General features: G+C 43.9%; 1 protein-coding gene across 4 annotated transcripts in view; it reads left to right on the plus strand.

Moving 5' to 3' along the window:
• VSTM2A (V-set and transmembrane domain containing 2A) overlaps nucleotides 1-25833 on the plus strand; it is a 41458-nt gene that overhangs the window by 13085 nt on the left and 2540 nt on the right. For all 4 annotated transcript variants that reach the window (XM_033170322.1, XM_033170320.1, XM_033170321.1 and 1 more), the window contains exon 4: nucleotides 886-1219. In XM_033170322.1, the coding sequence (XP_033026213.1) occupies nucleotides 886-1219 (334 nt within the window). The remainder of the gene's footprint in view (nucleotides 1-885; nucleotides 1220-25833) is intronic.

The following is a 25833-nucleotide window of genomic DNA, read 5'->3' on the forward strand; positions in this document are numbered from 1 at the left end:
TTGTCAGAAGGGTTTATATATTTTTTCTACATTTATTTTATATACCTCTCCCACCTCAAGGCAGTTTACAACACGTTCAGAAAATATCAACACTACCCTATAAAGACAACCAACAAACTCACACCTATTTGTAGACAGTGGGGGAGGGAGGCTGCCAAATATTTTTGTGGGTGAATTCTGTGCATTCTTAGAACATTATTTTTTTTTAATGCTGTTTCACTTAATGTTGAATTAAAGAACCCGTTTTAATGGATGAAGGAAGCAATGTGTTAAGAGAGGACTGGAAAGTGTAGGGGCACGCCCATGGCTTCCCTCAATGATGATAAAATAACATTAAATACTAATAGATCTAGAGTTGCACCCAGCATGCATGGATGGTGAAATGGGAGGGACCATTTTTCCAAATATTCTCCTGGGGAGGAGAGGTACTTGAGGTATCTAGAGGTACTTCAACCCCCCCCCCCCAAAAAAAAAATAGAATCTGTCCCCTGCAGAATAGTTACTCAACTCCATCACATGCAGAACCCAACAACCCTTAGTCCTCTAAGCCAATGTTCCTCAACTTTGGGTCCCAAGATGTTTTGGCCTACAACTCCCATCATCCATGACCACTGGTCCTTCTAGCTATGGATGATGGGAGTTGTAGGCCAAAAACATCTGGAGACCCAAGGTTGAGGAACACTGCTCTCTAGGCAATAGGTGAGGGACAGAGTTTGCTTTCCCTTCAGTTCTACAGTCCTGGGGCAACTGGAAGCCAGAGTAGCATTGTTTCTGATAGAGGGAAGGGAATCACCAGTCCTGCAGCTGCTCCTTCTCTAGATGGTGGTTGGAACACCTGCTGGTGGCAATGTCTGACGTGATATGTTGTTTCTGGGAATTTTGCAGACGGTGAAAGTACAAGGGAACGACATCTCCCACAAACTGCAGATCTCCAAAGTCAGGAAAAAGGACGAAGGGTTGTATGAGTGCAGAGTGATCGACGCCAATTATGGAGACCTCCAGGAATACAAAGTCCAGGCCTATCTCAAGGTCAATGCAAACAGCCACACCCGACGAATGCAAGCCTTTGAAGCTTCCCCAATGTGGCTACAGGATAAACCTCGTAAGAACATCTCAGCAGCCATCCCCAGTAGCATCCATAACTCTGCCAGCCAGCGTATGCGCCCCACCTCCAGCCCTCCAGCAGATGCCAAAATCCCCAAACAAAGCCCACAATCAGGTATGCGTAACTATTTTGAGCACTTGAAGGATTTGGTTGCTAATGACTTTGCAACATGGTTTTTTAAAAAATAAAATAAAAAGGAGGAGGGAAAGGCTGTTTACTGGACAAAAACATGATATGCGCTTTCTTACACCTGAAGCACAGTTAGGAAAACACATTCTGTACAGTTACAGGTGGGTAGCCGTGTTGGTCTGCCATAGTCAAAACAAAATCGAAAATTCTTTCTAGTAGCACCTTAGAGACCAACTGAGTTTGTTCCTGGTATGAGCTTTCGTGTGCATGCACACTTCTTCAGATACACTGAAACAGAAGTCACCAGATCCTTAAATATAGTGAGGGAGTGGGGAGGGGTATTGCTCAGAAGGGTGGTGGGAATGGGTGATCAGCTGATAGGTGTGGAAAACCTGTTGACGACTCTTAACGGCTGTAATTAGTCTTGCAGGGAAAGGCAAGTGGTAAGATGGCTAAAGATAGCTTTGTTATGTATAATGAGATAAGAATCTAATGTCTTTGTTCAGACCAGGTTTCTCCGTGGTTTTAAGTTTGGTGATTAGTTGTAATTCAGCCACTTCTCTTTCCAGTCTATTTCTGAAATTTCTTTGTATTAAGACAGCTACTTTGAGATCTTTTATAGAATGTCCTGGGAGATTGAAGTGTTCTCCTACTGGTTTCTCTGTCTTGTGATTCCTGATATCAGATTTATGTCCATTTATCCTTTGGCGTAGGGTTTGGACACTTCAATCTCCCAGGACATTCTATAAAAGATCTCAAAGTAGCTGTCTTAATACAAAGAAATTTCAGAAATAGACTGGAAAGAGAAGTGGCTGAATTACAACTAATCACCAAACTTAAAACCACGGAGAAACCTGGTCTGAACAAAGACATTGGATTCTTATCTCATTATACATAACAAAGCTATCTTTAGCCATCTTACCACTTGCCTTTCCCTGCAAGACTAATTACAGCCGTTAAGAGTCGTCAACAGGTTTTCCACACCTATCAGCTGATCACCCATTCCCACCACCCTTCTGAGCAATACCCCTCCCCACTCCCTCACTATATTTAAGGATCTGGTGACTTCTGTTTCAGTGTATCTGAAGAAGTGTGCATGCACACGAAAGCTCATACCAGGAACAAACTCAGTTGGTCTCTAAGGTGCTACTAGAAAGAATTTTCGATTTTGTTTTGACATTCTGTACAAAAATCCATACTTTTGTACTCCTGACTATACAAGACAAAAAGTGCCCTTATGTTTTAACCAGGACTACACAGCTTGTTATCCACCAAATCAGATGCACGCAGCCCATGAGCCATCTATGGGTGGATGCCTTTGGGGGGGGGGGAGTGCAAAAATAGGACAGAAGGGAGGGGTTGTCAAGTGCCTGGAAGGTCTCAATGCATGGCTTGATCAGTCACAAATTATGTAGGTCTAATTCAAAGAAATTGCAAGGTAGCGCATCTCAGTGACCTAAGCAAAGTTTTTAATAGAGAATAGAAATAAATATCAAGGCCCAAAGCAAGAGGAGTTTTAGTCAAAGGTGCTATAAAACGTAACTATTGTTCCTCCCACCACCTTTCTTTTCTGTTCTTTGTCTCAGTTTACTTGGTGTCTCTGTAGGACTAAGCTGCACATTGTGTGACTCACTAAACTGCAATCCGTCAACTATGTGCTGTGTCCTGCCTACTGCTTGGCCAGTCTCCTTGTTTTTGAAGTCTCGTGCAGGCAACAAAACCAAGGAGGTTTAGTCCTGGTGGACCATCACACATGGCTGGGGGGCTGCATTTGTAATAGTGGTCTATAAGTATGGGTGGTTTTGTCTAAATACTTGCTTATTACAGGTGGGTAGCCGTGTTGGTCTGCCATAGTCGAAACAAAATAGAAAATTCTTTCCAGTAGCACCTTAGAGACCAACTGAGTTTGTTCTTGGTATGAGCTTCCTTCATTGGTATCTGAAGAAGTGTGCATGCACACGAAAGCTCATACCAAGAACAAACTCAGTTGGTCTCTAAGGTGCTACTGGAAAGAATTTTCTACTTGCTTATTGATAGTAAACAAGCATTTAGAGTTGAAAATGCACCTAGCTATCAAATGAACATCAAATGGAGAAAAAGAGATAGAGGGGAAACTGTGAAGGCCTTTATATCTTGGAATGCAGCACTCTTCCAAATATAAATATGAATTCCCTCATCACCTTTGGATGTAATTCCTCAGTTTTGGGCATTGGATTAATGTGGACACCCTGTCTGCTTACCTGCATGAAAACCACTAGGTAAGCTAGTCTTGTGTCATTCTGCCAAATGGCGAGGAGAATTTGACCACTCCAAAGTTCCCCCAGATTTCTGGCTGGGTGTGGAAGTGTGGAGAGTTGGGGTAGCTTTACGACTAAGAGACTGAGTGATGAAATCATGATGCCTTTGGCATGAACAGGCTAGGTGGCCTTTTTTAAGTAGGCTACACTTTCTCACTGGGAATAATAATACTGACCCATCTTACATAATTGTTATAAGTACAGTAAGATGATAGAGATAACTAACAATGGCAACAGTAGCACTGATCACAGCAATGCCTCATTTGTAGGCATCTGGGAACTGAAAGGTGGATTTCCATAGTGTTGAATGAACAGACAAGACGTGAATGTAGACAGCAGTACATTTGCTGGTGTGCTGCCTTGCGGTCAGATGTAATTTAAGAGGAAACCTAGCAACAGAAGGGGGAAATATAAAAAAGACTCTGCTGTGGATTGATGAAAACAAGCATTTCCCTTCTCTCTTCAACATTGTAAAACACCCCAGCGGCAATACATGTTCTGATAAGACAAATGTGCAAGTTAAATATTATTTTGGTTATTTTCTCCAAGCAGATCAAATTCAATATGGTGCTGAGGACTATGTCTTGCTTTAAGGACATGTATGTTTCTATGAATGCCTACGAATTTCTTAAATGTCTCCTCGATACAAGGCTACATGGCAGAAAGACCACTTTTATATATTCATATTCTGTGCTCCCACTGGCGGCGACAGGTTGCAAGGACACTGCTGGAGACTTTGGTTTCCATTTGACAAGAGAGCACCCAGGGCTTATGGTGCGATCAAATATATGCAGATCTATATCTCACTGTTTGCAACTATTGGTGTGGATACATAGCAAGGTGACTCATCTATAGGAATTCTTTTGAACCAGCAAAATTAAATACTTTGAATTGCCAACATTTTCCAGCAGCTCAGGAAAGGGTGTTAGATGGTGGTTAATCAGCAAACATCCTCCAATATCCACAGCTGGGCAATAATTTTATTATGACGCTGAACAGAGCAACATACATAGAAACCGTGGGCCTCTAAATGTAAATAGTTGCAGCAATAATAGTGAAGCAGAAGGAAGTGGAAAGCAAGGGGAGAGACAAGCAAAGAATAAATGGCGCCATCTTGAATCCCCGTAGGAGCAGGTGGGTTGTGATCATAGTCAAGGTCTTCATTGCCATTCATATAGAAGCTTTGCATGTCATATCGACAAATGGTTAAGGTTTATCTTCCCCTTGAAGCATGTGGTTTGGTGTTGTTGTTGTTTACTGGCTCAGGTTAAGCTGCCGGGTTTCAAAATGATTCACTGTTGTGTGCAGGCTTTCTCAGCAGCATTGTGGTCTAGACAGAGGGGTTTGGCTCGTGAAGATCTGACATGTGGACAGTGACGCATTGCAGTAGATCATTTATCTCACTGATCTTTCGGTTCCCCCTCAAGCCCATGAATTTGTGACGCTCCTCGCTGAAGGTCAGTGTTTGTGAGACTCGGCATCGTTCAGGCAGGTCTCAAGCATTATCACTCTAGAGCAAAATTCAGAGTTCCATCTGGCATTTTCTGCCATCACATCTAACAAAGGCAGATCTAAAAATACAGAAATGGAACACAAAATTCATGTAAATGAACATTTCTCGTTTTATTCATAATATCGGAAATAATTGTCTTGAATTTTGAGTGAACAAAAAAATGAGGCAACTGTGGAGGATCTTGCTTTGAACTTAAAGAGAACTGAGAACTATGATCAGAGTAGGGTGGACCAGACCTTCTTCCGAGGGCCAATTTTGACACATGGGCAGGACCACCCACCTGTCAGTCATTTGATGTGACAATGATGTCAGGTGATTGGTATGGGGGTGGTATCACCTACCTACCAAAGTTGACCTGCAGGGCAGGCAGAGAGGTCTACTTTGCCAGCCTGTTCTCTACTGGAAATGTGCTGTTGAAGTATCACCCAGCAAGATTGAACCTTCCGCTCATCAGTTGATGAGCAGAGGGTTCAATCTTGTTCTCTGCAGGGGTCTACTGGCAAAGCAGGACCCAGCAGGATTGAACCCCACCCATCAGCTGATGTCACTTAGTGAGATCAGATGATTGACAGGTGGGCATGGTTTTGGGAGGTGGTACACCAAGATTTGCCTGCAGACTGGAGGTTTCCAATCCCTAAAGGAGAGATTAACAATTAGTAGTAAAGGAGATTTCTCCCTCCTGTTTCATAAATATTCACTCATAATCCTTTGCACTTTTCCAGATTAAAGCTTGTTTCATCATGAATTTTTATTCTTTACCTGACACTAACTTTTAGATCCCCCCCTCTCCCTTAGCCTTTATTTAAGTTTTTGTGTAGCTCTACCTTATGTTTCTGTGGGACGTGTAAAGGAGAACTATTCAGTTGTGTGGTATTTTGAGTTGTCGTCCTTGTATCCCTCTTGCATAAAGAGCAGTGGCGTAGGAAGGGTGGTGCGTAGGGGGCACTCCGCCCTGGGTTACAGGGGAGGGGGGTGACACTTGACGGCCCCTCCTGCCACTCCCCGCCGCCCGGCATCCTGTCCGTGCTGCTTCATGGACGGCTGGGGCAGCCCCACAAGCCACCGCTTATCCGGCAGCTCCCCCAGTCCCTGCAGGAGCAGCGGCGCTGGGCGGGATGCACTGTGCATGCCCAGAAATTCTGGGCATGCACAGTGCATCCGAGTCGGCACCGCTGCTCCTGTGGCGACTGAGCGAATCGCCGAGCAAGTGGCGGCTCGTGGTCCTGCCCCGTCCTTAAAGCAGCACGGACGGGGCAGCCCACAAGCCGCCGCCCGCGCGGTTGTCACGGGAGCAGCATTGCCGGGCTGATGGACTGCGCATGCGCGGCATTTCCCTGCATGCGCAGCCCATCCTGACGTGCGTCAAGACATCATGACGCCCCACCCCAGGGGGGTGCCTCCGTGCCCCACCCCAGGGGGTGCAGAGGGTTCCTCCGCCACTGATAAAGAGGCAGAATATACATAATAATGCATTTTTACAAATAGTTATGCAACTGTGAACTACAAAATGCTTTATTTGGGTGTTGGGCAGAGGAGGATAAAATATAGGGCTGCGCTAAATATCTTTTAGCTTAAGAAGTTAAAAAAAAAGATTTGGTGGAAAATATTTATGAAAAGCCGTGTAGTTTTGATTCAGCTTTAATAAAATGTAGCATCTGCTCTTGAATGCAGTTAATACATCACAAAGTACATTTCATTCTAAAGGAAAACCTAATCCAAATGGACAGGCTGTTCAGAGTTACCACCTCTTCCATGTTATTTAGCTGCATTACACATTCTACTCAAGTAAAAACACACTGATTCCCAGACTGTCCGCGGGCCAGATTTTGAAGGCGATTGGGCTGGATCTGGCCCCCAGGCCTTAGTTTGCCTACCCAAGCTCAAGAGCGAGCTGAGAGTTGTGCCCACACCACCCTATCATTCAGACAACTGGGGAAAGGGGATACACTGTTTATTTGTTTATTTTCACCTCATGCCTAGAAAGCGCTGAGGAAAAGATTGACAACTGAACTGAAACAGCCACACAGATTTCAGCAGAACTCTAGAGAATCCCACCTCTGGATGTAAATTACAGTGCATTCAAAGGCTCCTATCTCATTCTCTTGTCCGGTTCCAGTTCTCTTGGAGAGATTAAGACAAAACCCGGCTTTCTTTGCTTTGTTTGAACTTACTCTAGGTGCTTTTTGTCAGAGAACTGACAAAAGATAGCGAGCCTATTTCATTTTTACCTCCAGGCTACTGTGACAGAGGGAAATGACTGCGCTTGTATCTAGAGTGCTGAGGCTTCCATCGCTGTGCTGTCTTTTCAGCAAGTGAAGGACACAAAATTCTCCACTTCACATTTTGATATCAGTTTTTATCCAGATTTCCTTGACAACTTGCCCCACCAAACTGAAATAGATGTTAGGCATTAAACAAGGGTGAGGAACACCTGGACTGCAGGCCTAATTAAGCTTGGTGGGGGGTTTCAATTCCTCCCCCCCCCCAAAAAAAAGAAGTCACATGTGTCTGGTAACTATAGAGACAGCTACAAAGGAACTATCAGTGACTTCAGGGGGAATCACTGGGGACCAGGGGAGGCCTTTCTTGTTTTACCATGTGCCATGCCGGATTTACATTTAAGCTAAACAAGCTATAGCTTAGGGCCCCACTCTCTTGCCCCCCCCCCAAAAAAAATAAAAAAGTATTTTACTATCAATATACTTCTTCTTAATTGTATTTCAGTTCAACAATTACTTTGATAAAATACATATTTTGTTATGTGCAAATGGCTTTAGATACCTATTAGGTCCATAAATTACCATATACCATATATTCAACAAACAAACAAACAAAAACAGTAAGAATTTGTTGTGGACATAGGACAGCTGGACATACAGGTGAAACTCGAAAAATTAGAATATGGTGGAAAAGTCCATTTATGTAAGCAATTGTTTTCATTAGCTACTGGAGTTTAATATATGAGATAGACTCATGACATGCAAAGCAAGATATGCCAAGCCTTTATTTGTTATCATTGTGATGATTATGGCGTACAGCTGATGAAAACCCCAAAGCTGAAAATGTTAATTTGGGGTTCTCATCAGCTGTACGCCATAATCATCGCAATTATAACAAATAAAGGTTTGACATATCTCGCTTTGCATGTCATGAGTCTATCTCATATGTTAGTTTCACCTTTTAAGCTGAAAGAAATGAACCTTTCCACGATATTCTAATTTTCCGAGATTCACCTGTATAAAGGGCCCTATTACCTTCAGTAGCTTAGGGCCTCATCAAACCTAAATCCGGCCCTGGCCATGTGAGGTGAAACAGGTAGATGCTGTCTCCTGCCTTAAGCCATGCTTACTGGGGTCACATGGCAGTGACCTTTGGCAAGACGCAGTGCCACCCTGCAGGATTATGCCACCCAAGGCAGCTGCTTCACTCCATGTTTTTAAACAGAGCACTTCCGCCTTTGCCAGAGACTTTGAAGCTTCTTTCAAGGTGCGCTCCCAGTGTCAAGTGGCACCGAAATTCCATCTTCAAAGGAATTTTGTAACTGATTACAGTTACAGTCACACCCCTTCAAATATTGGCATGTGTCCATCACCTGACATCACTGTGACATCAGGTGGCTGATAGGTGATCAGCCTCTGTTGGCGTGTGAGTTTATCTTCGACACCTGTGAATTTTGCTCTCTCTGTGTGCAGCGTAGAAGCTTCAGTAAAGCAGTTAAGCTCGCCGGTGTGAAACAGTTGTTGTCTTAAGCAGAGTTGTTTAAATTGACACAAAACACACACCCTGTATTTTCCCACTATATAAAAAGGTTACACAAAGGCTTTTCTCTCTCTGGTGTCAGAGGGGCTTCTATACTTCAATTTCCTTGCTGAACAAAGTCCACGTGCAAGTTCTAAGTCAATTTGCACAGAGTCCTGCTACTGCTTAGAGTTCCCTGATTCCTGAAGCCTGGCAATTGTCCAAGTCTTCCTCCCAAATGAGCTCTTCTCAAAGAGTTCAGGTAACTTCACAGTTCTGCAATGACCCACTCCTTCCTTATAGTGACCCACCACCAACATTATAATCTGATGCCTTTTAACACAAAATTGCATGCCTAGTCTGCCCAGTAGCACTGATAAGGAAGTCACCAGATTCAGCCAGTTGCATCTCAGGAATAAGCTCTCTCCTCTTTAATGGAATTAACCTATTAACTGCATTCCTTAACAACCTCACCTACCTATAAGAGATGGTCTGCAAAGAGGGAGGAGGGGATTTAGGAGCTGGTTGGATCGACTTTCCCCTTCCTGCACTCATTTCCTCTGAAGATTCTAAAATAATATTTTGCAATACTGGTAGCTCATCCACAAGGATATATCACAGAACCCCAACACATTGCAGAGATTTCTGGGGGATGTTTTAAGGTGGTCTGCTTAGGTAATGGACACCATGTATGCCCACTTCAAGAATGTTGCGCAAGAGTCACCTGTGGCTGTGCATTGCAGAAGAAAATGACTGATGAGGAACTTCCTCTCTTGAGAAAGTTTTTCCACCATTGCTATGGATCTTCTCACTGTAAAACTTCTTATGTGCTTCCAAGAACCCAGGCCACTGGTATAATATATTTGACTATATTTAATAGTTGGCATATAATGGCAACTTTTATCTGACAAAGTTCATTGGTAATTAGCATCTGACAGCGTTTCACAGTTGGCAGCTTAGGAAGTTTCATAGACGAAGCCTGCCAAAATCTAAGCAATTAAGAAAAGCAAAATATAATAATAATCTTAAGCAACTTTTTGGAATTTCCAGCAGTTTGGATGGTAAACATTTCACATTTAACATGCAACTTTATTTATTGAGTTGGGGGAATTGGAAAAATGCAGGAAATTTCAAATATCCCGTTGTTGTTGTTGTTGTTGTTGTTGTTGTTGTTGTTGTTGTTGTTGTTTATTAGGAATAGGAATAGGAATAATTTATTATTGGCCAAGTACATTTTCCAACATACTTGGAATTTGTTTCGGCTACATTGCAATGCAAACATACAGACACTGTTCCTCTCACAATACAAAGAAGCAAAGAAACCCCACCCATATTTTAGCTATGCAACTATGAATTTAACAATTTAATGGCACAAGGGAAAAAACTATTCTTGTGCCTGGCCGATTTTGTATATGAAGTCCTGTAGCGACGTCCAGATGGAAGTAAATCAAGCAGATGATGACCGGGATGTAAAGGATCTGCTACAATTCTCTCTGCTCTCTTCCTAACTCGGGTAGCAAATATATTGTGATGCAGGGAGGGAAAACGGTACAAAGACTATGACTGATTTTTGAAATGGCAACATTTATCAGCATGCTCATCTGCCCAGTGCAGATTGTGGTGGGTGACTTATTGGTGCCCTGGATGGAAGAGAGGCATGTTACAATGTTAGATGCATGGTTGGCAGTGCACATTGCACCATTGCTGGAGGGGGGCAAGGCTTTTGAGTCTAAATAAGCCTCTGCCCTCCAAGCCAAGCCTCTACACAGCTTTATAGCACCCACCCATCTTTTGGCTGCAGTATGAGACTTAGATCAGTGGCGGGGAGCACAAACCACTTCTGCATTGCTTCTCCAGTGCCAGTGGAGTTGGTGGAGCAGGCGGCGGAGGTGAGGCGGGCTCTGCCTCTTGGGCTTCCACTACCCAAAGTGGGCACCTCAGCCTGCCTCATCAGTGGGCCGAGCCTGGGTAGGTCTGGGGGCTGTAGAAACTTCCAGACTTTTGTGTACAATGAGGTACATCCTTTGTCCCGCTGACTTCGGCCACCAACATTTTGCTGATTGCTCTACCTACTACTGGCAGGTGGGCCCCAGAAGTTTGCCCGTGTGGACATGCAGCTCTCAAGGTGAAAATGATTCCCTACCTCTGGACTAGGTGGTCACCCCAGGGGCCAATTAGGATTTTTGTTTTGCCCGTCAAACAAGAAAATCAACCAGAGTTGCTTAGTGCACACTGGGTTTGGGGGTTTTTTTCCTGCATACTCCACATCGTGTGTGCTTGTGGGGTGGGGGGTGATGCCATCTTTGTGTAAAAAAACTGGTGGGGGGCATTTCTATTTAGAAGTTAATTAATTGATCAAGGAAAAATCCAGTGTGCATCTGGAAACACCTTTAAGGTGGTTGGGAGAATCAGGATTCCCAAAACTTGTTACTTCAGGATGTGGTATTCACAAAGAAGGCTGTAGACATTCACCCACCTGCCCTATTTCAGCTACCTGGAACTATGAGTCCTGAGTGAGGTTAAGTGTAGCAGGGAAGACTCTCTCAATAGTTGAACAGTGAGCCGCTAGGCAACTTGAGTCACTAGGTGGCTCCTGAGTTTAACATGTTAGAACTGGAAATCTTGCTATAATCAAGTTAATAAAACCATGGCCCTAGTTAGTCAGTGGAAGATTACCAGTAGATATAATGCTTGTAAGCAGTCCAGGCAATGATGAGATACACACACATACAAACACACATTTTTGATAAGCTGTAAGCTTGTTCATGAACTCTTTCGCATTTTGGACTCACAGCTGTCCATGGAAGCGCAGGTTAATTCTGTGTCCAGGGCGGCTGTCTACCAGCTCCATCTGGTACGCGGGGTGAAACCCTACTTGACCGCAGACTGGCTCGCCAGAGTGGTGCATGCTCTAGTTATCTCCAGTTTGGACTACTGCAATGTGCTCTACGTGGGGCTACCTTTCAAGGTGACCCGGAAGCTGAAATTAATCCAGAATGCAGCAGCTAGACTGGTGACTAGGAGTGGCCGCCGGGACCACATAACACCAGTCCTGAGAGATCTACATTGTCTCCCAGTACGTTTCCGAGCACAATTCAAAGTGTTGGTGCTGACCTTTAAAGCCCTAAACGGCCTCGGTCCTGTATACCTGAAGGAGTGTCTCCACCCCTACTGTTCAGCCCAGACACTGAGATCCAGCGCTGAGGGCCTTCTGGTGGTTCCCTCATTGCGAGAAGCAAAGCTACAGGGAACCAGGCAGAGGGCCTTCTTGGTAGTGGCGCCTTCCCTGTGGAACGCCCTCCCATCAGGGGTCAGAGATATAAACAACTACCTGACATTTAGAAAATACCTGAAGGCAGCCCTGTTTAGGGAAGTTTTTTATCTGTGACTTTGTATTTTATTTTAATATTTGTTGGAAGCCGCCCAGAGTGGCCGGGGAGACCCAGCCAGATGGGCGGGGTACAAATAAATTATTATTATTATTATTATTATTATTATTATTATTATTATTATTATTATTTCTCATATGGTCTCCACCCACTTTCTCATGAAAATATCCATCCTCACACCAGAGGAATTTAACAAATCTCACACAGTTTAAGAAGGCTGAATACAAGTCTCCTACATGTTAAATCAGAAAGTCTCCTACATGTTCAATCAGAAAGCATGTTAAATCCCCGGCGCACCCTCAAGGATAAATAAATACACACTGACACAGAATTTTAGTTTAAGGTTAGTGGGCAAAAATTTAGGCCACAACTTTATTGATTACAGCAATGTGAGTGGTATTGGCTAGGCATTGGCAATAATTATATCTGACTCCTGCCCGACTTGCAGGAAGTCTGGAAGGGTAAACAACCAAACAAGGGAGCTTCGTCGATGGCAACCAACTGAAGCTCACCCTGGGGTTACCGCTGGGTCCTGGCATGGCCCTAGCCCCTCAAGTGAACTTCGGACGAGACCCAGACCCGCGGATTCCTTTACCGGAATACCCTTGTTACCTGGAGGGGCAGGTGATGTCTGCACCTCCCCTCGGCCACATCACAATAAGCCAATGCCTAATGGCCAAATCTTACAAAAGTTTTGACGATTGCTAAGAGGCAGGCGAAAACCAAATGGCCAGTGCCAATTTGGCAATTGGGAAATCATGTTAAATCAGAAAGCGTTTGGTTTTGCGTCATCACTTATCACTTTTGTTCTCATTTGTAAGACCATCAATTCAACAGGAATGGGCTTTAAGTGGCCTCATGTTATTCCAAGTCACACTTCTTCTTTTTCAAGAAAGAGGTTGACAATTGCCGGGAATGCCGAGACACAGATTCTTAGCCCAGGTCAAATGCAATTGGTTGGCACGCAAGGTAATCATCCCTAGGGCCAGTGACATGCAACCACAACAAACGTTTTTTTTTTGGTGGTGACAGCACTTCACTGCCATGCTGGCAATTGTGGTGGCTGCATTTAGAACACTCGTGTGTAGGTGGTAGACCCAGTTCTCATGGCAACTGAAGCTTTGTGTATAACAGTGTGCAGAGTGAGATGGGTCTAAGCTTTTAGCTTTGCCCCTGACATCAGGTCTTCTTCTTTAAACTGTGTGCTGCCCACAGACGTCAGCACAGAAAGCCTGATACATGAGCTCTTGCTTATTATGTGTAGGAGCTGCACACAAGTGGGGCATGGGGTTGTGTGGTTATTTGGATGATGCAGAGCCCACACAAGTGAGTATGAGCTCGCTTTCTGGGCTTTCTGTACAAACAAGCGCATGGAGGAGGAGCCAGTGATGGGCTGTGGCACATTTATGCCCCATAAGTGACTAACATGTGTATTTGTGCGTCAAGACCCCGGCGCAAACCCAAGGATAAATAAATAAATACACACTGACACAGAATTTTAGTTTAAGGTTAGTGGACAAAAATTTAGGCCACAACGTTATTGATTACAGAAATGTGAGTGATATCGGCTTCGGCATTGGCAATAACTATATCTGACTCCTGCCTCGAAACAAAATAGGAAACAAAATAGGAAATTATTTCCAGTAGCACCTTAGAGACCAACTGAGTTTGTTCTTGGTATGAGCTTTTGTGTGCATGCACACTTCTTCAGATTGCAGGAAGTCTGGAAGGGTAAACAACCAAACAAGGGAGCTTCATCGATGGCAACCAACTGTAGCTCACCCTAGGTTTCCCGCTGGGTGCTGGCATGGCCCTAGCCCTTCAAGTGGACTTCGGATGAGACCCAGACCCGCAGATTCCTTTACCGGAATACCCTTGTACCTGGAGGGGCAGGTGATGGCTGCACCTCCCCTCGGCCACATCACAATAAGCCAATGCCTAATGGCCAAATCTTACAAAAGTTTTGACGATTGCTAAGAGGCAGATGAAAACCAAATGGCCAGCGCCAATTTGGCAAATGGGAAAAATTCCTATCCAGCCCCTGTTCGAAAACAGGCGACCAACCGAAGGCCAGAGCAAGGCCCAAGCAGACACCCAAAATACGGGGGGGGGGAGTTCGGTGTCGCAATGCCAGGTGAATCCCCGGAAATGCATCGCCTCTTGTGATGGTTTGAGCCCTTTCCGTTTTAACAGTACAAATTCTACAAACACCCTCCATATCTCCTCAAAACCATTTCTCCTGCATATTCCCCATCTTACCTTAATGGCACATGTTCCTTTATCATTAATAGCTATATCCCACGCCTCTTTATAAGATTCTTCCATTTTATATTCTGCTTGCCCCTTCCACTTCCTAGCTATCATAATTTGTGCGGCTGTCAATAAATTTGTGAGCAAGTCCTTCACAGCCTGCAAAACTTTCACCCCACTTTCACTCCACTGTAAATTGATAATAATGCTACCTCTGGACTTTTGGTCTTACTCAGCTTTTCTCTAAATTAAAACAAAAACAAAAACCCAAATATTGTAACCTTTCCTGATAAGGAAATTGCTCCATCCCTTTGATTATTGGGGTTGCCCTTCTCTGAAGCTCTTTTGGACCGTTTCTGAATGCTCCCAGGAGGATTTGTTGTTTAGTCGTGTCCGACTCTTTGTGACCCCAAGGACCAGAGCACGCCAGGCACTCCTGTCTTCCACTGCCTCCCGCAGTTTGGTCAGACTCATGTGGGTAGCTTGGAGAACACTGTCCAACCATCTCGTCCTCTGTCGTCCCCTTCTCCTCGTGCCCTCAATCTTTCCCAACATCAGGGCCTTTTCCAGGGAGTCTTCTCTTCTCATGAGGTGGCCAAAGTATTGGAGCCTCAGCTACAGGATCTGTCCTTCCAGTGAGCACTCAGGACTGATTTCCTTAAGAATGGATAGGTTTGATCTTATTGCAGTCCATGGGACTCTCAAGAGTCTCTTCCAGCACCATAATTCAAAAGCATCAATTCAGCCTTCTTTATGGTCCAGCTCTCACTTCCATACATCACTACTGGGAAAACCATAGCTTTAACTATATGAACCTTTGTCGGCAAGCTGATGTCTCTGCTTTTTAAGATGCTGTCTAGGTTTGTCATCACTTTTCTCCCAAGAAGCAGGCGTCTTTTAATTTTGTGACTGGGATCTGCAGTGATCATGGAACCCAAGAAAGTAAAATCTCTCACTGGCTCTATTTCTTCCCCTTCTATTTGCCAGGAGGTGATGGGACCAGTGGCCATGATCTTAGTTTTTTTGATGTTGAGCTTCAGACCATATTTTGCGCTCTCCTCTTTCACCCTCATTAAAAGGTTCTTTAATTCCTTCTCACTTTCTGCCATCAAGGTTGTGTCATCTGCATATCTGAGGTTTTTGATATTTCTTCCAGCGATCTTAATTCCGGCTTGGGATTCATCCAGTCCAGCCTTTCCCATGATGAATTCTGCATATAAGTTAAATAAGCAGGGAGACAATATACAGCCTTGTCGTACTCCTTTCCCAATTTTGAACCAATCAGTTATTCCATATCCAGTTCTAACAGTAGCTTCTTGTCCCACTTCTCAGGAGACAGATGAGGTGATCAGGCACTCCCATTTCTTTAAGAACATGCCATAGCTTGCTGTGGTCGACACAGTCAAATGCTTTTGCGTAGTCAATGAAGCAGAAGTAGATGTTCCATAATTTGGGCACCATCACAGAAAAGGCTGAGATTCAGATACCCTCCGAGAGGACTCCCTTGAGCAGCAAACCTTGTGCAAGTCATTCTGAGATTACCTTAGCAAACAGAGAAGATGACAGAAGAGAAGGTAGTCTCTAAAAGTGAGATTCCATGCATGAGTTCAATGAAATTTACTTTCATATAAGTAAATACATGCTAATGGACACAAAGCCCAGACTGTTCAAGATTTCTAATGGTGGTTACCAGCACATGCAATTTCAGACAATAAATAAGTTAGCAAAAACAAATGCACAACCTAGGTACAACAACAACAACAACAACAACAACAACAACAACAACAACAACAACAACGTGGCATCAGTGCCTTTGCAGAATACTGCCCCTGACACCCACAGTAATCACATTTTGCCCATCAATCTTTGGACCAAAAGGCAGAGGACAAGAAGGCTTGGATTTGAACTAGTTTCAATTTAGAACTCAACTCTTTAACATAATAGAATACAAACACTAGTAGTTAGATTTTCTAGCCAAACCTGAGTAGTAAGGTGTTTGTTTCAGAATTAGGCACCAGGCAAAAATGTTCCTCTTCAACCTGGCCTTTGGCTGATTAATATTCAACATATTTTTAAATGTGTTTGTGGGAGGGGGGCTATTGTTTCATAGTTTTTGTTTTAACCATTTATCTGTGTTTTTATCTGGTATTTTTATCCTGTGAACAGCCCTGCGATCTTTTGATGAAGGGCTATATGTAAATAAGATAAGATAAGGTTTTTTTATTGTCACTGTACAAGTACAACGTTGTACAAGTGCAACGAAATTGGATGCCATCCCATAAAAACAAGACAAAAAAAAAAAAACCATTGTCAGCCACACATGCACATACATACACACCCACCCATCACAACTCTCCAAGGTCATATTATCTGGTTACAGCATTTAAGATGGTTATAGCTCTGGGGTAGGAACTATTCTTCAATCTATTTGTTCTTGATCTAATGGTTCTATATCTGTTGCCTGAAGGCACTTGTGCAAAAAGACTATATCCGGGATGAGATGGATCCTGTAAAATATTGTTTACTTTTTTTAAGGCAACAGGAACTGTATAGTTTTTCCAAAGATGGGAAAGGATGACCAATAATTTTTCGGGCTGTGGTTGTGACCTTCTGTAGTACCTTCCTCTCCCTGGCTGTGCAGCTGGAAAAACAAGCACGAATGCAGTATGTAAGAAACAAATCTAATTAATAGTAATAGTAATAGTAGAAGGAAATTAATTCTGCTTCCCATTTTTGTTTGAAAAACATCCTGGTACACGTGTTAATGCTGCAATGAAAAGAACATCCAAAGTGTTCAACCCCATTTGCAGTATAAGAAGAAAATGTGCCGCATAAGTGAGAATTTTTGTGGGAGCAGCTGCAAGAACCCCCTGGGCACTTATATTACATAGGGCTATAATATGTGCATGAAACTAGGTTACAGCTGACCTTCTTATGAAAAAGAAAATACCCCTCATTTTCTTTAATGCTTCAGAAAAGGAAAAGTTCTCACATCTATTGTTGCAAGGTTTTTCCTCTCGGTGCCCTTTTCCTTCTTCTTCACCCTCACCGTTCTTGGCCTCATTTTCCCACACTGCCCTTGTATCCTTTTCAATGTCCTCACAATGCTATGTCTGGCATCATGGATGCTGTAAAGGGCAACTCCCTGATCTCAATCTTGCCAAGTATGATTGACGGTAAGGTGTTATTTGGGTTTATTTGCTCCTGGTCTTTCCACCACCACTTTCTTTTTAAACCTATTCATGTCTAAACCTATTCATGTCTAGAAGGAGTTTCAGACTTGCAATATTTATAGTGAGCTAAAAAAGGAAGAAATGCGCTTTGAAACTATGTTACAGCCAACAGCCGTCTAATATGCAGTTCCCTGCAGAGGAGGATTTAGGGCAATGCGAGTGGTGCAGCCAAGGAGGGCACCTTCTCAAAGACCAGCTAGGGCTTGCCTAGCTTCACGAAGGAGATGTGAGAGCTCTGACAGGGTCCTACAGCCAGGCAAGTGCTTATCATGTTTGGGGAAGGAGGTAGGAGGGCTCTAGGACCCTGCCAGAGCCTTGTGCCTCCTTCCCAAAGCCCAGCTTAAGCCACTAGGGCTGCGGGGAGGGCATCAGATAGCCTGGCACAGGGTGGCATATTATCTCCACCCTTGTACCCAGGACCTGTCTCTGAAAGCTTAGAACATGGTTGAAATGGTGGTGAGGCCATGTGAGTAGACCAAATTTTGTGGCTATACATAAATGTAACCAACTCAGGCTAAACAAAAGAATTATTATTTTAAAAAAAACACCTGTGCAAGAAAATGGAGGAAAGCTTTAGATTAAGAAAGAAAGCACCTATCTAAGATAACCAACATAACTTACAAATATCTCCAGGAAACACGCAATCCAGTTTCAAGAGAGGGACAAAGTGTGCTGAAAAATGTTCTGCAGGAGGGGCTGGCCAGTTAGGAAGAGGGAATCCAGATATTTATCACTTACACAGAGGGAAATCTGATTGTTCTCATTTCCCAACTAGGTGGAACTAGAGGTTGTGAAGGGGATAAACGTCCTCTTGAATTTTCATGTCAGATGGGACGGAGAAATCCCCTGTAGGGTTGAGTATGAAGACTTCCATGTGACTTGCCCGCTCCCTTTTAATGGCAAGGAGAGTTTGTGGGTACAGAGCAGATACCCTCTTAGAAGGGAGGAGTTGCTTTTTACTGTAGATGTTCGTTAAAAAGCACACACACACACGGGTTGCTACAGTGAATTGAAGTGAACAGCTGTGTCACTAAATTAAACCGAGGAACGTGAGGCAGAGAAAGAAGAGGGGAAATGCTCAGAGGAGAAGCAGCAGCAGCAGCTAAGGGGAACAAACAGCGGTGGAAAAATAATAATGCAAAGTACTATTGACAGTTGATACAGCTCTCTGAGGCCTCAAGCTGGGAAGGGCATTGTTCTGTATCAGAAAAGGTAGCAATCAGGAATGTGGGAGGAGAGGAGTGGGTGTAATTAAGTTATGATTTGAAACCTCACTCACATTTCTGCAAGTAATGAAAAGGTCTCATAACCATCAAGGCTCTGTGTTGCTATTGTATTCCCCCCCCCCTTTAATTATAATGCAGCTAATATTATTTTCTCAGGCAGGGAATGAAAAAAGATTTAAAATCCCTCCACAATAATGCCGGCCAGATGCAGAGAAGTTTCCAGCACAGACACACTGTGCGCTGCCTTTCCAATATGACTGACTCCTCCGTGTGTTAATAGCGACTCTCTTCAGGCACCGAAGACATTTTTTAAGGGCTGGAATATTTCTTTATTTGCCGCAACGCTCCTCAGCTTCATTTGCTGAGACTGCTGTTGAATCCTGCTTGCTGTAGGAATGCTTGTTCGTTTTTTTCATGGCCATCCATGTCAGACATGACATTGAGATGTCATTGAAAAAGATCCAGGGGCAGTATGGGAAAACGAGGGCAGGAAGAAGAATGCAGGTGAAGAAGAAATGGGGCGCTGAGAGGAATCACAACAAAACACTGAGAATCAGTTTCCAATTAATTCGGGATGGGAATAGCAGAAAATCAGCATCATTTTCAAAACCCATGCAAAAGACCATCAAACGTTCTCTGGTTTTATGCTCAAATTGTAGCCTTGTGTATACATTATCCACTTATACCAATATAAAATCATATGGGTTTCTGCAGCTGGCTAGATTAAATGGTACTGAGAGCAGATGAGGCCAAGGAAGATTGACAGCTACTCCCTTAAGGTTAAAAGACATGCCCACCTAACATAGGACAGTAGAGACAATATGGTTGGCTATGTCAGAGGCTGGGCAGAGGAGGAATGGTGGAGACCACCTCCCCAGCCTGACCCTTCTGGAGAAGAGGAAGACAGTTCAGAATTACAACAGGGGGTTGAGGAAGGTCACAGCTCAAAGGCAGATGAGGGGGAAAGTTGGGAAATAATGGGAGGGGAGGAGGAGGAGGATGAAGAAGCACCAGGGGAGAGACAGCTGACAGATTCAGTGTCTTTACAAAGCATTCCAGACCCTCCCTCTCCCAGAACCCGGTGGGCATTGAAAGTAGGAGAGCAAAGAGCTCAAAGACAGAGGGTACTTCTCAGCATCTGTAGTAGAGACATTGTGCTTGAAGAATGAGGACGTGGGAGAGACGGGGGGGGGGAGCAGATTCACTCGGGACAGTGCCATTATCCGAGAGGCTGGGTTCTAAAGCCTCTCTCTGTAAATACTGAATAAAAAGCGGACATTAAGAACATTCCTTATCTCTGTACGTTCCTGGGCAACCGGCAGTGGGAGTCGCTGGCAGCAGCCTGAAAAGCTGCAATTCTGCAGCAGGTAAACTGTATGTGCACCCCCTCTCCAAATAATAATAATAATAATAATAATAATAATAATAATAATAATTTATACCCCTTCCATCTGGCTGGGTTTCCCCAGCCACTCTGGGCAGCTTCCAACGAAATATTAAAATGCAATAGTCTGTTAAACATTAAAAGCTTCCCTAAACAGGGCTGCCTTCAAATGTCTTCTAAAAGTCTGGTAGTTGTTTTTCTCTTTTACTTCTGGTGGAAGGGTGTTCCACAGGGCGGGTTACACTACCAAGAAGGCCCTCTGCCTGGTTCCCTGTAACCTGGCGTCTCCTAGCGAAGGCAACTTCAACTTCTCAGTTAACCCACAGAGTAGGTAGTCTGGACAAAGACAGATGGCAAGAAGGGTTGCTTCTCATCCCCAGCCCATAATGAATTATGGTAGGGGCAGTTCAGCACCCACCTTCCTTATTTTCGCTCTCTCTTCATAGTCAGGATATTCAAATGCTTCATATTCATTACTTCAAAAATATTTATGTCTCAAGTTTCTTCTTTGTCCTCATGCCTCAAATCACTTATGGGGTGGGGGGCAAGGTTGAAAAAGAGTGCCTTGCCCATCTTTTTCATTTTTTAAAATCTCATTCTTCCCTGAAGGAGTTCAGGATGGTGTGCATGGTCTTTTACACTTTATGCTCACCAACCACTGTATGAGCTGGGGCCGGCTGACAGAGTGGGAATGAATGGCTCATGGCAAGCTGAGGAGCTGCATAAATGAGCAGAGATTTGAACCCAAGTCTTCCCATCAAAATTGACCACTGTAAGCATTGCAATGCCAAAGAAAGTCTCCTTCTATCTATAATGCAAAGCTTGCACCCACGCTGTTTCAAAAATCATTTCCCACACCTGGCAGTCACTTAAATCAAATGCCTTATCCAGAAATAGACACCAGCTTCTTATTTGTTACAGCTTATAAAAATAAAATCTTATTTGTTTCTCCTTTTATGTACATTTGTGGACTAAGTGCCTAGTTGTCTCTCACTCCTATGAACTGGTGGAAAGGAAGAGTATTTCCAATGTGTTAAATGAACCATTTCAACAACTGCAGCTGCCTTAGGAATAATTAATCATTGAGCTACTGAAAGAGGACCTAGTGCTGGGGGTGTTCCAAATCGGTTTCACAAAGGCACGCATAGGATCAGACCGAACAAGTCCCGTTTCAACAACATCCAGCTGACAACCACAGTGTCAACAAAGGGAAGGAAGCCAAGCCCAGGTTCCCTTTCTCATCCAACATACCTTATGAAGGACATTTCACTGAATCAGTTTAAATGCCAGACAGTATTTCTAGAAACAAAATAGGAAATTCTTTCCAGTAGCACCTTAGAGACCAACTGAGTTTGTTCTTGGTATGAGCTTTCGTGTGCAAGCACACTTCTTCAGATACCGACGAAAAGCTCATACCAAGAACAAACTCAGTTGGTCTCTAAGGTGCTACTGGAAAGAATTTCCTATTTTGTTTCGACTATGGCAGACCAACACGGCTACCCACCTGTAACAGTATTTCTAGAATTACCCATGCCTAGTTTCAATAGTAATGTTTGAAAAAGGCCCAAATAATCAATCATTAAAATGCAATCTATCTTTGGCATTGACTTAAGCCCTCTATAATTTCCCGACATAATCTAAACTCTGTACAATGGGGACCCAAAATCCAGTGCATAATGTATGCAAGTTAATACTGTATACTGCAGACAACTATGTTTGTTTTGCATGAATTTACACGTTTGATTTTCAACTATGTTTTTTGAGGGGCAAAGCACACATTACTTTTAATGCATGGAGGCTGCCGACATCTCCATACACCCAAATAATGTTTATTCAAAACTGACACATGGTGTGATGTCATCATGTTGCGTATCCCCCCTCCACGCTTTGACTTCATTGGCTCCTGCTTGTAGGGTGTGGGGCAGCATTGAGGGTGATGTAGGGTGACTGTGCACAGAGGACATTTGAAGGAATTTCAGAGAACAGCCCTCAACTTGGAGGAGCCCTCCTCTGTTGAAAGGGCTGCTCGGTCCAAGTTTGGCTTAAAAATAGGAAACTGGAAGAAGGGAGAGCTAGGACTTGGGCAGCAGACTTAGCTACCAGGCACATGGGGCTCCAGTTCACACAATGTCAAGGATTGGACTCAAGAGGGTGAGATGGAGGAGGAGCAGCAGTGGTGATCATCCTCCTTCTCCTGACACTGCAGGAGAAGGGGAAGGCAGCATTGGATTACAGCAGGGCTTTGAGGAAGATAACAGCTCAGAGACAGGCGGACAGCAGAGTTATGCTGTGTTGGGAGAAGAAGGAGGGGAGGCAGGACAGCTAGCTGACATGTCACTGGACAGCATAACCAACCCCCCTTCTCCCCAAAGGGTGCAAGAACAAAGAGCCCAGGGACAACTGTCCATGGACAGACACCATAGAAGCAGGTGTTTTTGTGAGAGGGGGAAGGGGGAGGAGCTCAGTGCGAGCAACTCCATTATGGAGGAATGACTGGAATTCTTTGTCTTTGACCGTGATGACTGAATAAATCATACGTAAGAACTTTCTTGTTTCCTCCCTGCCTCATGGTGCCATGGGGGCAGGGAGAGGATTCCTCAAGCCCAGGCATCCCCAAACTAAAGCCCTCCAGATGTTTTGGCCTACAACTCCCATGATCCCTAGCTAACAGGACCAGTGGTCAGGGATGATGGGAATTGTAGTCCAAAACATCTGGAGGGCCGAATGTTTGGGGATGCCTGCTCAAGCCTGACCCACAACCTCTCTATCTTATTACAATAGCCAATGCTAGTTTTCTAGGGGGGGAAAACGGTGCTGGAACTCACCATGAACATCTTTCTTGTTCTCTTATAATGGCAATGGTGCCCATCTGAGAGGTGCCGGAACTGAGTTCCGGCGAGTTCCGGTTTTAAAAAGCCTTGGTTATAGGCATTATTTATTTATTTGCAGCTAGACATATAAATCACCACGTGCAAATTTGCATCCTCTTTGGTCTTGTTTTGGTGATGCATTTCTTTGGCGGGTGGAGCATGTGTGAGTGGGCCTTCTACCAGGAGACACGGTGTGGAGGTGCAGAGCAGTAACAGCTACTGATTGAAAACCATGTGTAGTTTGGTCCAAACTCTTTACAAAAATTCAGGTTGTTGGTGATGAGTAATTTTACAGCAGGAAGAGAAATACTGGTATGTGAGGAGGAAAACTGATAGGTAAGAATATGACTGAAGTCACAGGAAGATGGAAATATATGGCCATGCAAGGCAGAGCAGAATTGCCTCCTGAATCCTGGACTCTTTTGCTGACGCTAGGGGATTAGATCTATATTTCCAAAATATAGGGCAAATGTTTTCTTTTTAAAGGTTCATATTCTACCAGTAGATTTTGTTATGTATTGAACTTCTCACCCTAGGCCACTAGGGGTGTTTTGTATATAGTTTCACTCTGCCCACCGTGACTGCAGTTCTCACTCAGGTCCACATGCAAATGAAGGATTGAGAGTGCCATTCACGGATTGGGTAGCTAGAGAGAGTTGTTGCTGTTGCATGTTACTGAGTAATATGTAAGCAGGCTGGCTGAGCCCTTCAGTCCAGTTCTGTTCCAGCCTGGGAATAAAGAGAGCTGCTTGGAGAATCACTGTGTCGTCTGCTATGTCCACCCACTACTTAATAGATTTTTATTTTATTTTTTAGAAATTCATGGAGGCCTATGCTACATCTTGGGCATTTCAATGAGAAATGTGAAAGGGATAATGTTCCTTTTCTTTTAAATTTATTTACATATTCAGGTCTGCTTTAACTTGCACATGTCTTGTCGAACATGATTTAAAATGAAACTGAATAAATTGAAAACAAATAAATCTGCTACAACTGTGTATGTGTATGGCACTAACCTGGGTGCATACCTGATTCTTGCCATGCACAGTCTTGACCTTACGTGCCAGTTTTTAGTTCTGAAACTATAAATTTCCATGGGGAAAGGCTGTTTTGCTTTCATTCAACAATACACTTGAAGTGTTTTAAACCTCTCAAGGCCAATGGAATCCCAAGCCTCGGGACAAATATGTCTAAGAACACAGGCCATAGTGCAGGAGACCATGAAAACTGTCACAGCTAATTACAAGAAAGTGTCCATTTTTAGACGTTGCTCACACTTGAAAGGCACACATGGAGAAGAGAGAATGGGACTGTACTTCTGGGGCACCAAACTCTCTTGGTGTCTATATGTTTACTGTGATAACTGCGAAGCAGCTCTGAGGCATGGCCGCTGAACACAGAATCACAGCATCATATAATTGTATAGTTGGAAGAGACCACAAGAGTCATTTAGTCTAACCCCCTGCAGTGCATGAATCTTTCCCCCAACCTAGGACTTGAAACCACAACCCTGAGATTAAGAGTCTCTTGTGCTCTACCGACTGCGCTATCCTGCATAGGCGCGCCACACATTTGGACCTCCCAATTAGAGTAGCGTCTCCATGCATTTAGCCCAGCTGAGCTTGAGTAGGCACCCGTTGGCGAATATTGTGTTCAACGTGTGGATATTGTGGGTGGAGAGGGCATCACAATCAAAATTCATGGTATCAGGGTGGAGTCAATGATACAATGAAATACAGTCCCACTTCCCCTCTTCCTTATGTAGTATACACACATTAATTAATTTCTGCAAAAGTCCACGTGTTCACAATCTTTTGGGTCACAGCCATATCATCAAAGTAATAAAAAAGAGAAGAAGAAGAAAGAAATAGATTTAGCACATTCTTCCTCACTTCGCTTTGTACGAACCTTTTAATATTTGTTATTCTGTTATTTCATTGTGCTTTATAGTGATAGTATCATACTAACATGCATACTTTTGTGATCAAAGAAATGTTCTGCACATTGCAGTCCCCAAGTCACACCTGTTAATGTTTCATTGAGCTAGCCCATGCTAATTTTATAATACTGTACATAAAAGAGCAGGCTCTCAGATGTCACCGGCATTAATCCAGTCCAAAGCTTAGTTAGGCACGCTTAAACCCATAGGTTTTCACTGGATTTAAGTACACGTCTGGTTTGGACTCTAACTGAACACAGTTTACTAGCCGTGTGACAGTGCATAGTAGTCAGCTATCTGTGCCATAGCACCATTTTGTTTTTATAAACATTTGTAGCAACCTAATACCAAGTCTGGGGGGACCAAGGTGGCGCTGTGGGTTAAACCACAGAGTCTAGGGCTTGCTGATCAGAAGGTCGGCGGTTCGAATCCCTGCCACGGGGTGAGCTCCCGTTGCTCGGTCCCAGCTCCTGCCCACCTAGCAGTTCGAAAGCACGTCATAGTGCAAGTAGATAAATAGGGACTGCTCTAGCGGGAAGGTAAACGGCGTTTCCGTGTGCTGCTCTGGTTCGCCAGAAGTGGCTTTGTCATGCTGGCCACATGACCCGGAAGCTGTCTGCGGACAAACGCTGGCTCCCTCGGCCTATAGAGCGAGATGAGCGCCGCAACCCCAGAGTCGGACACGACTGGACCTGATGGTCAGGGGTCCCTTTACCTTTACCTTTAATACCAAGTCTAGCCATTTGCATAGGGACTGGCT

Source organism: Lacerta agilis, chromosome 14 (assembly GCF_009819535.1).
Source record: "Lacerta agilis isolate rLacAgi1 chromosome 14, rLacAgi1.pri, whole genome shotgun sequence".
NCBI classification, from domain to species: Eukaryota; Metazoa; Chordata; class Lepidosauria; order Squamata; family Lacertidae; genus Lacerta; species Lacerta agilis.